The sequence below is a fragment of the Erithacus rubecula genome (genome assembly GCF_903797595.1).
Source record: "Erithacus rubecula genome assembly, chromosome: 6".
Classification (NCBI taxonomy): domain Eukaryota; kingdom Metazoa; phylum Chordata; class Aves; order Passeriformes; family Muscicapidae; genus Erithacus; species Erithacus rubecula.
In genome coordinates, this window is record NC_136688.1 from 16368308 (window position 1) to 16384874 (window position 16567).

Genomic DNA, 16567 nt, shown 5'->3' on the forward strand with positions numbered 1-16567 from the left:
AACAGAGTTGTTTAAAAAGATATTAGTGTGACCTGTCTTTTAACCTTTCCCCGTCTGTGTTTAAAGTTCCTTTAAAGCATGGGTGGGCAGAATGACCACTTGGTCACCAATGCAATTTTTCTCTTCTTTTGATAAGTAATACCAATCACTGAATAAAAATACGCCATCATGAATTTTCAAAACATGTTGAGCCAATATTACAGATATTAAATTACACTTCAGGGATTTCTGAAGTCTAAAGATTATTTGGAAGTAACACTACAAAAGGCTTTGTTACCCAGAGATTTAAACTGTAGCCCTGAGTCACATGGGATTAGTGCTGGAGAGATATTAGAATATGAATTATGTAATGTCTGCATCCTTACCTGAACATACTTCAGTGCCAGTTTCAGGGTGAGAAGGCAATGACAGCAGAAATACCTTTTTTTTTCTTCTTCTGGCCTGCTTTTTACCTGAGCATGAAGTGTCTCCCAGTGACATTTCTGGAAAAATAAATTGTTCATGTGTTTAGCTGCCCTGGTTTGTAAATGTGCAGAGTTTTGTAAACCAGCAATACATTTATCTATCTAAATGATACTTGCATTTAACAGAGGTCAGTAGCAGTAGCTTGCACTTCCATAGCCCTTTTTCACTTCTCTTGCACTGTTTAAAGTGATTGAATAATTTGTGTTGCTCCACACATAATAATCCTGCAAAACAGACCCAGAAAATACCTGTAGCAAAGAAGAACTTGTCCATGCATGAAAAGCAAAATAAAATAAAAAAAGGATAAGAAGCTTCAGAAAATTAGTCTGCTTCAAAAAGCCATTAAATTGTTCCTATCCCTGAAGCTTTACAAATGTGATAATTGTTGTGTGATATGTTTGTGCACCAAGTTGAGGCAGTTCCCTGTTGCTGAAGCCCTGGTGTGTGGAGGAGGGATGGGTGGGCTGTGGAGCAGGGGCAATGAATCTTCCCTGTGGGCAGTGTGTGCTCCAGGTCTGAATGCCCAGAAATGCTTCACAGCCCTGCTGGGCTGCCTAGCAATGGAAAGTTTTTAATTCCAGCTGACTTTGAAAAGTAAATACACAGCACAGGGCTGTTCCTAGTATAAAACAATAACACACACACACCCCCAGCTAACATTTGCTTTTTGAGCTGGCAAGCCATCATTGAAGTGCACTTGTAATGGGGACTTGGCAGTGTGAGTTACCTGTCTTAGAGCCTTAGAACCTTTCTGTGAAGTGTTGAAATCCATCTGGATGATTTTATCAAGAGGCAGAATACATATTATCAGTTATTTGGTGCAGTTGCACACCCTCAGTAATGAGTTTTAAAGGAGGGTATTAAGGAGTTTTCTGAAAAGTGACAGCAGCTGAGACAGAAGCCTGGTAAATTACAGTGAACTTTAGCAGATAGTTTTGGATGCAAACTCAAATATTTGTTTAGGTTTTCAATTTAGCTGAAATTTTAGAGGGTGGCAGTAACACTGTAATCCTGGAACAGATGCTTCTGCTCTGATTGCTGTCTCTCCCTCCTCCTCACATACACAGCTTTTGTTTGTACACACACAAACAAAGTGCCTTGAACACTTCTCAATCTTCCCAGCAGAGAAACTCAAGTGTTGTAGAGCATTGTGGGCATCACCAGCAGCTCTGGAACATTTCCAGTGAACCATCTGTGGTGTGATAGGAAATCTGTACTCCGTGGCATGTTGCAGTGTCATTCAAAGAAGGAGTAGACACAGCACTGATTCGGTGAGAAGCTTCATAGAATTGTAGCACCAAATTCCTCCCCTTGACCTCTTAGATTCCAAGTTAAGAATTTGGTTTAAGCTAGTCACTCAGGTTTCCTGAATAAGCAGCAGATATGGACAAGCACTGCAAGGAGGACTCATCCCACCCTGAGTATGTAATGTAGGTTAGACTGAATGGCTGACTTGCAGACAGCTGCAATTAGGTTGAATGAATCCGTCAGGGAACAGAAAGTGACATTAACATCAGCATCCAGGCTGTCCTGAGAGCCCTGCAGTTACTCAGACTTGCATCACGGGGCCCACACTCCTCTTACGTAAGCTCAGGGAGGAGATATTCAGCAGAAAGAGCAGATCCAAGGAATGGCCTTGCTTTGGACATGGATGATAACATCAGACCCGTGAACTACTGCTTGAATTTAGAACAATATATTCCAGCCTCAACTGTAACATGCCTAGGTTAATATATCTCTTCCTGGCCTCATTTAATTTCTTTCCCTATGGCTGTTCTCTTTCACCCACCTTTCTAAACATTATTTTTTCAGTTAGAAGGGAAAAGAAAGAAAAAAAATAGCTTTGCCATTAATATGGTATTTATATGTCGTGACTTCTTGTCTTTCTGCTTTGATATTTTGTCTTTTGTCTTTTGTAATGGTTTTGAAATAACTACCAGTGAGAGACTCCAAGTCAGAAATACAATTTAATAGGGAAAAAAGGAAAAATACATGCAATAATACAAAAGAAAAACCACTGCCAGAGTCAGAACACAACCTGACACTCTGCTAGTCAGGGTGGTGGCAGCAGTGCAGATGAAGTGCTCTTGTTGAAGCAGGGATCCTGTAGAAAGGTCTGGTAGCTCTTGTCCTCTGGAAACCAGAGGGTAATGCCTGCTCTGGTGTTCCAAATGTAATTTTTTATCTGGGTAGGAAAGGCTTGGCTCCTGCCCTGGCTGGAGCATCTCCCAGTGGGATGATGGAATTTTATCAGTCATGCACTGGGATTCAGTGGCCATGAACAGGAGATATCTCCTGGAGGGAGGATGGGCTGTGGGAAGATAAAGATGATTGCCCAGCTGGTTTAAAGATGGCCCATTAGCAGAGGATATCTCCAGAGAGATAAGGGGCACTGCCCCACCTGATTTCAGCAGATGGTGACAGAATACACACTTTTGGGCTTATCTTGACATTGTAACCTTTTTACCCATTTTGTGTGTTCAGCCCATAAACTCTTCAAGAGAGAGGCTCTTCTTTCAATTTGTGCCTGATAAGAGCTGTATCAGTGTTACTGCAGTGTGCTATATAAATATTTAGTGCAGTTATGCTTGTAAGATTACCACAGGTTTCTCTGAATTTTGGATCAGACAAGCAGCTGAACACCTGCAGTCCTTGGGCAGCCTGTAACCATTCCTGATGGATCCAGCCTTTTTTATAAGACAGGGATTATTCTTCTTTATTGTCCAGAGACTACAGCTAGAATGTAAAGATAGTCTGTTTCTTGGATATGATTAAGAGCATCTCATAGTGCCAAACACTGGTAATTCTCAGGTGTCAGAGAAGGCAAATCTTCCTAGTATTTTTATCTTTCACTTGAGTCCCTTCACATGTAACAAGTCCACATGTTTCTTTGAAATTGCTTTGTCTAGGCAGTTGTCTGTACTTTCCTTTCCTGTCCCTGAAAATAACAACAGGAGCTGCACATCCATAAACCCACCCATCTCTGCTCAGTCTGGAATGGAACTTCTTCAGCCTCCCAAAATACACCAGGGGTGCATTTTACACAAGCATGTACAGAATTGAATTGTATTGGTACAAGCAAGTATCTCTGAACAACAGCCAGGGTTATAAAACTATATAGCTTTAAATTCAGACTCAGGAATCCAGATTTCTGGTCAGAAAACAGAAACAGTACCATGTGGCACATCCAAACAAATCAGCAGCATTCAAATTAAATTCTCCTGGATATTATCATGTCCCTACTGGAAAGCAGACACACTGAAAGGTAAAATTATTTTTTGCAAAATGCATCATAAAAGGAAGTAGGTTTATTAATGGTTCTTAATTTTGCCATGTGTCCTTAAAAATGCAGTTTAAATAATCTGTTTGTACTGTTGGAAACCCACAATAAAACATCACTGTTCTGTAAATGAGGTGAAAGTGAGAATTGCCCTGATTTTGTTTTGTATACTTTAATGGCAGAAAATAAGAGTTTCAGAATGGTATTCAAATATTCTCACTAGTTTTATCTATCCTTTAACTGAGAAGTTTATTTCTCAGTTATTCTTACTGGAAGCCTTGTCCCAACACCTGGTGTTAGCAATAGTTAACATCATGATGCTTGGGTTGTGCTTCAACTTTAAAAAAAAAATAAATAGGATGTGCATATGGTAGATGTAATAATTTTTATATACAGTTATAAGCCAATCACAGATACCTGAAATGTAAAAAATTTTAGCATACTCTTTTTAAAAGTCAAGTCTTTTGTTCTTTATGACCAGTTTAGAAAATGTGTCTATTCCTGTGGTCTAAAGATGGTGATGCAGTGTTGATGTCCATTATACAGAAAAATAGTTACCAACTGTTTTATCTCCTGAATTTTTGAAGCACTGAGCCAATTGTAACATGAACAGGAACATAAAAGATTCATAGTGAATGGTGGAAGAAGAGTTTGTGTAAGACTGAAATGCAGCTATGAGAGAATTGTTTGGCTCCATTCTCTCCATGGGATAAATATTGTCCATTGGGAGACACCATCATTATTTGTGATCCAAATTTCACAACAACCAGATGATTTCTGCCTGACACAGGTCAAGGCCAGTTGGAATGACTTTTCTGTTCCTTGCTGAGAGAGCTAATAATATCTTCAGTGGCCAAAGGCTTATTGTTTAGTCATTGAGAAGTGAACTTCTATTAACTCAGAAGTTTTATTGCTGTGTGACAGTAATAAAATTTTTGGCTATTTTAATATTTTGGTACTAGAGTAATTACAAAGTTATGTGAATTTAAGAGATATATTATTCCAGTAGACTAGAAATCCTGTAAAAGAGAATTAATTTCATCAGAATACAAGATACCTTGTTCCCCTCAACTGGTGAGCTTGGCAAGAGAAGAAGCCAAAACTTGTAGTAACCTCCATGTCAAATATTTGAGAAAAACCTTTCTCCCTAGAAGAAATTTAGTTTTTTACCTGCATATCTTTGTGTTTATATTAAGCCCAAAGGTAGAAATCATTACTGGTAATTAAAAGTTAGGTGATAATAAAAAGAAATAAAAGGGATAACATCATTCAAGTGGTAGACTGGGCCTTTCTGACAGTCTGTTCCCATTCTGTTTTGGGTTTATGGGATGGGGAGAGTTCTGCTTCAAAGGGAAGTAAGTAGGATGTAAAGCTCCCCAACTAAGAGTTTGCATCTTTCATTTTCCCAGCATTCCTAAAATTCTTCTCCCCACCCCCCTCTTCCCCCTGAACCAAATCCCTTCAGCTTTGGTGACTTCAGTCTTCATGGAGTTGTAGCAAATGGAAGTAGAAGGGATCTAGAGAGGTCATTAACCCATCTCCCTGCCCCAAGGCAGGGCTGCAACCATAGTAGACTAATAAGTTTTTTTTTTTTTTTTTTTTTTTTTTTTTTTTTTTTTCAAAAATCCAAATAAATGAATTGTAGAGATTTTTGGGAAGTTTGGGCCCAGTTGTTGAAGCTTCATGTAACTGTGAACAGAGTCACAAGGTTGACTTGAGTGAAATTACTTTTATAGTAATCAAATTAAGAACAAACTATCATCTCATTTTTAATGAGGTTCAGTGATTTTGCAACATTCATGTTATTATGTATTTTTTTGCTACAGTATTGCACTTAAAATAGGTATGAAAATATAATAATGATTTGGGAGTAATATACAGAATTTCTTGGGGTTTAGATTTGTGCCAATTTACATATATCTGCTAATCACATTGTTGTTAAAAATGTTGTATTCTTTATTGCTTAAAGCATTGTGACTTTTGTAGCCCTCTCTGAAACAATCCCCTTGATACAGTAAGATACACTGGCAAAAGCACTTGCTATTTTTTTTGTATAATAGGATTTTAAAAATAAATTGACCCCAACCAAATGTCGCAGTTCCTGGAACAGCCATGATGTGGATCTTTACACCCCAGAAAACCATCAGGGAATATTTGGTGCTCTGTGCTGGGACTGGACTCACTGATGGCTCTGTGTCCCTTCTGAGCTGTCCTTTTACATAATCTCATCTTCCACCTCTGCCTTTTTTTTTTTCCCCCCCTTGAGAACAAATGAAGTAATTAGAAGTTTTCTTCAGGCAGAGGGAGGAGCAGACACAAAGTATGTAATAAGTTTTGTCTAAAGTGTTTTCCTTTGGTAATGCATGCCCTAGAGCTGTGTGCTTAGCTGGGTTCAGTGTAATTGTTCCTACCCTGCAAAGTCTTCCCAAAACAGAGCACCTTCCCCAGATATGCCCTGTCCCATTATATCCTCCTTCCACAGCCAGTTGTTTCTTCAGCCAGTGAATGAAAATTAAATCTGATTCTGAAGATCCTGAGTTTAAACCTCCCTGACAGCCTCCATGGATGAAAACATTGTGTGATTGTGTAATTAAACTCACTGTAATAATGCAGATACACAATTCACTTTGCACAAAGGAAGTTTGCTCCAGCATTCTCTTTTTTTACTGATAAACTTTACCTTCCATTGATAGATTTTTAAGAAGTTATCCCAAGGAGGGTGATTATGGGATCCTATTTTCACTTGCATGTTTACTTTTGGCACGTTGTGACCATCTTGCCTTAAAATACTGTTGCCCTGACAGCTTGCTCTTGGCTACAGAAAGTTTTGTGGGTTTGGAATATTTTAGTGAAAATGTTAAATTATTTAAAATAATTTTATATCTAACATTTATGCTAGGGATAGATTTTTGATATCCTGTGAAAACTCACCTGTTTGGCACACTCAGTGCATTCAGCTGGACTCTTCTCCAGCATTAGTCTGCTTTTTTAGGGGAGCCACTGCCTGTGCCCACAGCTTGAGCAAACCAGGGGATGAGGAGCACAAGGGGCAAGGAAGATGCTGAATTTGAGCCCAGGCTTTAGGAACAGGAGCAGGAGCTGGAAAGAGAGGCAGGAGAAATTGTCAGGGGCAAGAATGAAGAGCTGGGATGGAAAAAGGTGAGGCTGGGCACTGCAGATAACCAGAGAAAAGACATTTTTGTCATCAAAAGCAGTTGTGGGATGGAAGGCCAGGGCAAGGATTGGGATTACCAATGTGAGCAAAATCATCCTGATTCTTACCAAACTGATCACAGAGCTTGAAAGGGAAGGAGGGCAGAGCCTCAGAAACAACAGGTCAGTGTCCACCAGAAAACATTTTGTGCTTAACTGTGAGTTTAAATTTGATTTTAAAACCTCTATGGTCAGCAAATACCAGTGAAAATGTCTATTCTGTGGTGCTGGTGTTCCAGAAGGGTCACAGCCTGTTCATGCCATCACTTGCTGCCTTAGTCCAAGTGACCACAATGTCCCTCTTGGTGCCAAAAATAAAAGCCATTTGCTTAACCTGTAGATGTCTGTATAATGACATTTCCTCTTTGTTTGTGGCTGAAGATTTAGAGTATTTTAAAGTTGTGTTAAAATATTTATTAGGATTAATATTTTCAGCCCAGTGTATGGGCACACAGAAAATTTCTCCACTAAGAAAAATGTAAGGAATGATTATTTTTAAATACCTGTTCAGGCTTTGTTCACAGGGAACATGTGTGTGTCCAGTGATTCAGATTTAATGACAGGACAATATGGACTTCTGTGTGATCATGTTGCTTCAACACAGCATTTTTGTTTCCATACTCTTATTTTGTGTCTCTTTCTGAGTCCCTGACTTGGGGCTTCTTAAAAAAAAATACTAAGCACTCAGCTGGAAATCAAGTTAGCATTTTAATGTGAAATTCTGTTAAGTGCTAAACATTCTGGAAAAGCAAGTCCTTAGTGCCTCAGATTCTGTTTCTGAATTTAGTAAATACCTTTTGCTGTGTGTTTTATATGTGTGCCTCAATTCCCTGTGTCTAAAATGGAGGTAACTCTGCTGCCTTCTCTCACAAGAGTATTAGGAAAATAACACAGTTGGTATTTGTAAAGCATTCAAGTGCTATATAGTGACATGTGCTATTGAAAAGCCATTCTGCCTTCAGAACAAGGTTTGAATAGTGTACAATAAATATGTCAGGAAAGTTCAGAGTAAACAGTGACAGGAAAATAAAATACTGAATAGCCAGTCACTAAAGGAGTAGCCAGTCACTAAATGAGCACTGTGCATCCTCTTCACTGAAGAAGATGAGGAGGGAGAATGTATAATGAAATTCTGTATCATAGCAAATACATCTGTAAAACCCCAACTCACCTCCAACATGCAATCTAAGGTTCTTTAATTTTTGGGGTTTTTTATCTAAATCTTTGCCAATTTATAGACATTCTTCTATTTTCTGTTTAGAATAAATATTAACAAATGAACACAGCATTGACATAATTTTTTTTGTTGTTTTCTGATTTATGTGGTCATATGTGAATAGACTTTATGCATTTCTTTCCCTTGGAGAAAATAACAACAGAGTTCTTCTCCCAGTGCTGCCCACAGCCAGGAGTGGCCAGTGGTAGGAAGTTTTTGGGAGCATCTCTCAAGTTACACCCAGTCTCAGAACCAGCAAGGAATTCAACAGTCAGCTCATTGTAAATTCAGAGATTTCCTATGCTTTTAAATGTAATTCTTCTTGGAGAAAAGGAAGCAGTGTTTACATGTGATAAAAGCAAAAATGTAGCAATAGCTGAGAATAAGATAGTCCACACAGCCTCCTAATTCACTTCAGAAACATGTGCATTTTAAAAGAACCACCCAGTTTAGCCTTTGCCTACTAAATCTTTCAAGAAATATGCTTCTTCCATGATACCAGTTTCATAAATTATTGCTCTGTGCAGAGGATGCTCAACCAGCTTCCAGTGCCTCGCTGTGTCCAAAAGCAATCCAGTCATTAAGCAAGTAAAGCCTCAGTTTTGCATTAATTTTCACCTTACTTTACAAAAGCTAAATGGTAATGTCGTGTCTTTTATATATCTCCAGTGTAAAGGATCCTCAGAGGGAGGGTGGAAATATTTTTGTCATAGTTGAAAAATAAGGTTTATTGTGCAAGGGCCATGTGCTTGTGGGCAGCCATGTAACCTCTGTCTCTGTTTCTCCATCTGTAAACTGGATTTAATGTTCCTACAACTCACTGGGGAGGGCAGGCTTTGATTAACATATATGATTGCCTTATACAAATTCAACTACTGTCACTGCTTGGTTTTATTAGCCACTATCAGTAGAATATGGAGGGGGAACGTAGCAGAATAGTGTGCAACCAGGGTGAGCCCTTTTCATATTTTGACCATCATATCATTTATTTTCAGACTCTTTTCACCACGTGTGCATATTTAAAATAAAACTATCCTTACACTGCAGTGCTAGAGAACTCAAATAATTTGGCATGCAGACGAAGCACTGGTTTTTAAAGTGAAAATAAAGGAAAATAGAAAATTTTCATGAGGAAAAAATATCCATTCAAATTTACAGAACTGAAAACACACAAAACTGTTGCCAGGTCAGCCTAGAAGAGCGCCTGGGAGATGTTTTATTTCTGTGAGTAAACACGAGACGCGGTTTCGCTCTGCAAAATAAATTCTGCTGCTTTTTTTTTTTTTTTTTTTTTTTTCCCTCTCTCTCTCTCTTTCTTCCCTGCCTCTCCCTGCTGCAAATCTCCTGCCACAGCGGCTGCATTTGCCTCCAGACTTGTCAGACACGGTGAGCCGCGCGAGCAAACAGGATCTGGCAGGATCCGCCAAACCGCTGAGCTCAGGATGCGGCGCCACGGGCACCCAGCACCTGGACTTCTAGAGATCCTCCTTAGCAGCTCCTCTCTCATTCAGCTGGCACTCTCATTAGGACTGCTAATGACTTATACAAATATTTTTCTTAATGATTTGACCCAGCAGTCTTTAAAAATTCGTGTTGTCATATGATGCGTTCCTTTTTTTTTTTTCCTTTTTTTTTTGGATTTTGCTTTTCCTTTAAGCTTCTGTTCTGTTGGGTCCTGCCATTGTTCTGCTTCGTTGGAAACAGGTAGTATCTTGTTCCTTTCCTTAAAATACAAAAATTGCAATCACCCTTTCATTTCTATTTTTTTACATTAAAAATAAAGGGATATTTTTCCAAATTTTTTTTTTCACACAATAATTTTTTCCCCAAATATTTTTTTCCCCAAATACTTTTATCCCCAAATAATTTTTTCCCCAAATAATTCTTTCCCCAAATAATTCCTTCCCCAAATAATTTTTTTTGTATACTTGCATATAATATTTTGTATGAATAATGGGTTTATTGAAATAAAGGAATGGAACTAAGCAATTTGTTGTCGTGTGTTATTCAAACAACAAGCTACACACTTTTAAAAATATTCATTTATATAAGTGAAATACCATTCTTACATTTCAGGAAATCACTATTTTATTAAATATGTAATAATAAATTTAGAACATATAAGATAGTTTCTATTCTAATATGCCAGTAATTGAGGATGGGGTGGGGATAAATCAGAATATATTATAGATAATTACATTGCCTTATGGCTTACTACATGCATTAAAATGCACTTGAATGAAATTTCCTAAGCAGAGAGGAAAGAATTGATTTCCTTATGCAGTTCAAAACAGTAATCCTAAACAATTGAAGTCAGCACTATGAAATTATGTCAACAGGCATAATTCAAGATTGAAATTCAAACCGACAGCTACATTAATGCTGGGAAACCAGGAGAGTGCATTTGAGCTGGGGGAAGGATCTCACAGCAAGCTGGTCTAAAGCAGGGCAGAATCCACAAGTAATTCAGGTTTTTGTACCCTCAGATATCCAATTGGTGAGCTTAGAACTGTTCTATGTGTGCCCCTGAGTCTCTCTCATCAAACAGAGGAACAGTGAAGCAAAGCTGACCTGGGAATTAAAGTGGTTTGCATTCTTTCTTCTGAGGCTGACTTCCATTTTGAAAGGTAATATCTTCTCTGCAGAACTTCCAAGCCACCCAGCTGTAAGATTGCATTACAGTTTCAAAATTTAGTCTTTATAATAGTGTATTACATGGCTGGAGTGAAATTGAGTCTTCAAAGAACGTGTTAATAGGATGCAATAATGGTAACATATTTTGATGGGTTTGGAACGAAGACTTGGGGAAGTGGTTTGCTTTTTTTTTTTTTTTTTTTTTCCCTGCAATCCAGGTTCTACTTTATTTTTTTTTTTTTCTTGACAACGCTGTGTAAAACAAAGACACAGCTTTTAAAACTGTCTAACTAATATGATGAATGTCAATCACTTAAAAAACTCCACTGTAGCATAAACACATACTGTATACAGCTTTTATTCTGAATTAGAATAATTGAATCAATGACAGTGATTTGCCAGGATGTCAAATCTATCCATCATATCCTGTCACTACCAGTTTATTTTTTGTGAACAAAATCAAAAAGACTACTATTTTGTCATCAGCTATTTCATTAGTAGTAACAATCAGGTTTTCTCTTCTATATTTTTTAGATATGCCTGTTATATTTTTTATTTCTAAAGACACAAATCCTTTTAAAATCTTTTCAAAATAAAGTTTCAGAACTGAACTGTCAGTTTAGTGAAGAAAAAAGACATCTACTTTCCTGTGCCAACATATTTAAAATATTATCATTGATGTCTCAAACATTTTTTCTCTTTTTGTGTTATGTGTAACACTGAATGGAAGTTCTCATTAGATACATAATTGTGCCTTTTGAGAGCGTGAAATAATTTCTTTCCTTCCAAAATCTCCTCTCACTTAGAGCTGCATGTGACACTGATTTGGCTGATGGGTGGGACAGAGCTTTGGATGTGCTACTGATAGCAGGTGCAGAGAGGGCAGATTTGGGGTGGATAGAGGGTAGAGTGTGGGTAAAATACAGATTTCAGTCCTTGCATGGAAATTCTGTGCCATCCTCACTCCTGCTCAGAGACTGCAGAACGAGAGGGTTTTGTTTATTGCCATTTTTTTTCAAGCAGAACTTCCTATTTTTTAGCAGGCTACAAACTGAAACCACCAAACTCAGCAGGGAAACAATAGATTCATCCCAGTGAAGACATTCCCAATTCAGCACAAGAACCTGATCTTTACAGAAATTGTGACACACAGTCGAGAAAGCAGTAATGAAATTTAAAACGTTGTGCCTTTAATATGTCAAATAAGAATTCTTTATGTAATTTCTGTTGTGTTGAGGTTTTCAAAATATAAGTATTTGGAACATGAGAAGAATATTATCGTAGATAAATCTTTTTCTCTGTTTGTAAAGACATTTCAAAAGCAATTTCCAGGGTGCAGCTGAATTCAATTTTCTGTAACAGTAGCTCCAAGCATCTGGAAATGGGCATTCAGCTACTCCAGATTTGATATCTGTGCTAGTACACAACTGGTTTAATATTTAAATTTAATAGTAAGTAGTGATGCTGTTCCAAACACAGCTTTTGTGAAAGTGAAAAAACCTAACTTAAAATAATCTTTTACCATGCCAGTATTGGAAGGTGAGCTGCTAATCAAGTTTCTCTGAAACCATAAGGTTTTAACACATCCCATTAAAAATGTGGCTGTACTGCAAGAACTAAACTTACACACACTCACATGTATTAAACAAGTATTTCTGCAGAATAATATATTAGAAATTTAAAGTGTTCTTCTTCTTTTGCCTGTGCTGGAGAAACATCATAACTACAGAGCACAACAAAAATAGAAAAGAATCTTAAGTTACCAGGCACATCAAACTAATTTACAGACCTGATGTTCATTTTAAAATAAAGACACCTTTTATGTTTTCAGCATTTTACTGCATGAGGATTTTCTGGACCTGCAGAACTTAATCTGAAAAATCTTCCAGAGAAGTCAGTGATGGTTTAGACAGGAGCAGACTGGTAGGGGAAGGTCCAGACAATTTAACAGATCTAGAGAATTTTTACCTGCATATTCCTATATATATTAAAAAATATATTTTGATATCTTCTGGAATTGAAGATAAATGTAAAACCCAAAATATAGCAAGATTTTTTAAAAAAAAAGTCTTTATGCTAGCAGAGTATGGGTCTGAATGTTCATATCCTCAGAATGTTCTCAGCACTTAGAGCTATTCTCTTAAAAGTTTTGAAATGGGTGGAATTTCATGGGGCTAGACTTAGGGAAGAACAGAAAGGATGAAGATTTAGGTATGAAATCAAGCAGTTTTCAATGCCTATATTTTGAGATAGTTTATTGTGTAGAGAAAACTGTAAACCTGTTTAAAATATATTGCTGGAGTGAAAATTTTCAGCAGTTCTTAGAATGCATTTATTTAATGCAAAATAAGTCCAAGCTTCTACTCATTTGGGCAGGGCATCATTCTTGGCCTGGAACTTGCTTGACTACAGAACAAATTTGGCTTTAAATCAGTGGGACAGGGATGGTTCTAGCAGGGGTTTTCACCAGTTCTAGCTCCACTGTCTCCACAGCTGGAACTGCAGCTGCAGCTCTTCATTCCTGGCCAGGGAGGTTTTAGTGCTTCCCTCTCCTTCCTGGGCACTTGGGAAAGGTGAGTTTGTCACAGGATTCCAGGTGGGTCAGGCTGGCAGGGACCTGGTGCTCCAGCAGGGCCATCCCAGAGCACACAGCACAGGGAATATCTCAGGGATATACACAGCACTGATAAATAAAACAACTCAGCCCAGACCAGACAGAGAGAGGAAAGCATTTGGAAGAATTCTCCAGCATGATGAAATTTCTATTTATGGTTCTTCCCAGCCTATGTCCAGGATAGTTCAGCAATTTTGGAAAATTACTTGAGTGAGAAGGGTTTTGACAGCCTAAGAAGGGTTTTGACAGCACACTCATGGAGACAGTGGAGTAATAAATCCATCTGTGTGGGAGATTCTGTGGGAGTCTTCCCAGGAGCCACCTCAAAACCAGCAAATAGAACTTGTCCCAACAAAACAGAGGGAAAGAGGATAGAGGTACAGGCAGAGTGGATGGAGCCACAATTACTTCAGGGGAGTTATTCTGCAGCCCTTTTCTGTATAAATCTCAATGAAGTTTTAAATATACCCTAGCCCAAACAGGTGTAAGCCAACAGCAGAGCAGAATGGTAACTCAGAAAATCATCAGAACAAAAAAAACTTAGTTTATATAAGAATTTAAGGGCTTGAATATGTGCTTTGCAAAGTAGCAGTGTTGACTTAAATTCAGAGAAATCAAAGTGGACAACTTTGTTCTTTAAAAGCAATATATATATATATATATATAAAATTTAAATGGCAGGGTTTTTGCTTAATCCAGTCTGACAGGGGGAGTTTTAAAAATAAATAAATCCTCCCCTGCAGTATTTGAAGCACAAAGCTGCAGAATACAGAGCATGAATCCAACTTTGCCAAGTAAAATCTAAAGGGTAAAGCATAAACAGCTAGAGAGAGAAATACAGGTTTTCTTCACTCATTATAAATTAACATATTTATTGTAACAAGATGAACATGTTTATCTGCTGCATGCAGTTCCAGTGAATCAGAGACCTTCTGTTGCCCTGTAGGTAATTTCTGTGGAATAACTGTTCATAAACTTCTCAAAACCCATTGGTGTAGGCCTGACCTGAAGGAGGTTATCTGTGAATCTACAAACTTCTCTGGTGCAGCTGGAAAAGCTTGTATGTCCCAGGAGAGGAAGAGCTGCAATTTGCAGCCCTCTCCAATTTTAGCTGCCAGAGAGTACGTGAGGTCTGTCAGGTGCCTGGAGGCAATTGCAGCTCTGCTGAAGGATTCCTGGTGACTTACAGCTCCTGCAGGTAACAGGGATCCTCCTGGGTCACTCACAAACCCTCTGCTCACCATCTGACCCACCCAAAATGCAGCCTCCAGCACCAGAGACCTCTACCAGCCCAGCAAGAACAATATCATGGCCCTTTGTGGGGGCAAAGCCATCCCAGCACACAGCCCACCAGCATCAGACACACATTTCCAAAATCATGACCCTCTCACCAGGGAGATCAGACTTATATATAGACTTCTCTCCAAAAGGCCACCTTCCAGAGAAACAGCAGGAGTCCTGGCAGATGGAGGTTTCATGGAAACCTACCACACATCAGCAGTACCTATTAACACACTGATCAAATGGCTTCACTGCTTTGAGGTTTCATTTCTGCAGACCCCATGAAAACACCTTCATCTTCCACATGATCCCATTTACAAACTATCTTAGGGTAGTGAACTATTTAGGGTAAGCTACCCTGTCTGCTGATACACTGGGGTTTTCTTTCTTCATGTCTAGGAGAATGCTGGGGGAGGAATTCATTTAAGCTAAAGCAAGAACTTGCCAACCTGGCTGCAATCCAAACTGTGCTGTCTTTACTACTCTGCATCTCGTGCAGGTTCCTCCAGCCTCTGCTGTTTTCTCAAAGAAATACTGAATGGTAATGTGTGTGAGGGAGTTCCCTAGCACCATTCTCCAGCATTAATCCCAAAGGAGGTCTATTCCATGCTTTGCTTTCCACCCAAAGAGGAGGAACCTGGCTCTGCCACTGGGGTTCCTGCACTTTTCTGAATGAGACCAGCACAGATTCCTCTCACACCCATAATTCACACTCCTGCCTCTAATTGGGGAAGGTGTTTCAGGTGTCTGTAGGTGCCAGTCTGATTACAAACAGGGCTGCAAGGAAGAGTTGTTTCAAAAGAAGGTCCTACACCATTCCCAGAATGGAGGAGCCAGCTCAACTGCTGAAACTGAGGATAAAAGCAGATGGAAATGAACTGGGGGGGAAAAAAAATTAGAAGAACCACACATTTTCAAGTTTTTGTAGTGCTATTTTTACCATGGAAAAGTAGAATAGATTAAATCCTTAGCATAACTCAAAACTGCACATTACCCAGAGAAAGGGACATATTTTAGTCATTAATAATAGAAAAATCAATTATAAATAAAAAAGCCAGACACCTTTGGCCATTGAAAGTGAATGTAATGGGACTTCCAATGGCTGGAAAGCCTGGGGGAGGCAATGTGTTTTCAGTCCTGGGTCATTGTCTGCTGCTGCAATCTTGCCCCCACAGATAAATCTCATGTCAGGCTGCCTGAAGTGAACCAGCCCACGGTTCATTTTTGCTCCCTTTAAAACTACAAAGCCTAGCTAAAAAAGAAGAGGTGAAACCCCCTTTCAGTGCTCCATCCTGGGTGAGAAAGCAGCTCTCCCTGCCTCCTGCAGCTGTCCTGTGCTTACCTTTTAAAAGCAATTAAAGGCAGCTCCAACTGGAGTGTCACCCGTGCGTGTCTGCTTCGCCATCAGCATGTGTGGCTCATCATCTGTCTGCTCTGAACAATAACTGTTAGGTTAGCAGCCTTTTCACTTGTGAATGTAAATATTGTATCTAGAACACAATATTTGAAACACAAAATACAGTGTTATTAAGACAGCACTCACACATCAATTCTTGTGTGACTATAATTTGTGAAATGCCTTAGGAGGGGCTTATAAATAAAGTATAAGGTGTTATTATGAAATACATTTTAACCAAATGCACAGAAATGTCTCGTTCCTGTTGAAATCAATAGCAAAACTCCCACTAATTTCAGTGGTGAAAAGAGGGGACCTTTGGAAATTGCTGTGTTACACTGAGCAAATGCATCACAGCGGATTTCGGTCTTCTCAAGTAATATAGACCTGGAAAAAAAATAAAAATAAAAAAAGGGGGGGATGTGAAAATAGGTACTAGAGGCTGTTCAGAGAAGATTTTTGTCAACC

The 16567-nt window shown here is 38.7% G+C and overlaps 1 protein-coding gene across 2 annotated transcripts in view; it reads left to right on the top strand.

Moving 5' to 3' along the window:
- The window catches only part of ELP4 (elongator acetyltransferase complex subunit 4), a 121233-nt gene extending 111454 nt beyond the window's left edge, over window positions 1-9779 (top strand). The window contains exon 10 of one of the 2 annotated variants that reach the window (XM_079309430.1): window positions 9528-9779. In XM_079309430.1, coding sequence (XP_079165556.1) covers window positions 9528-9653 — 126 coding nt within the window. In that variant the 3' untranslated portion in view covers window positions 9654-9779. The remainder of the gene's footprint in view (window positions 1-9527) is intronic. The other variant, XM_079309431.1, reaches the window with a different exon arrangement.
- The last annotated feature ends 6788 nt before the right edge of the window (window positions 9780-16567 follow it).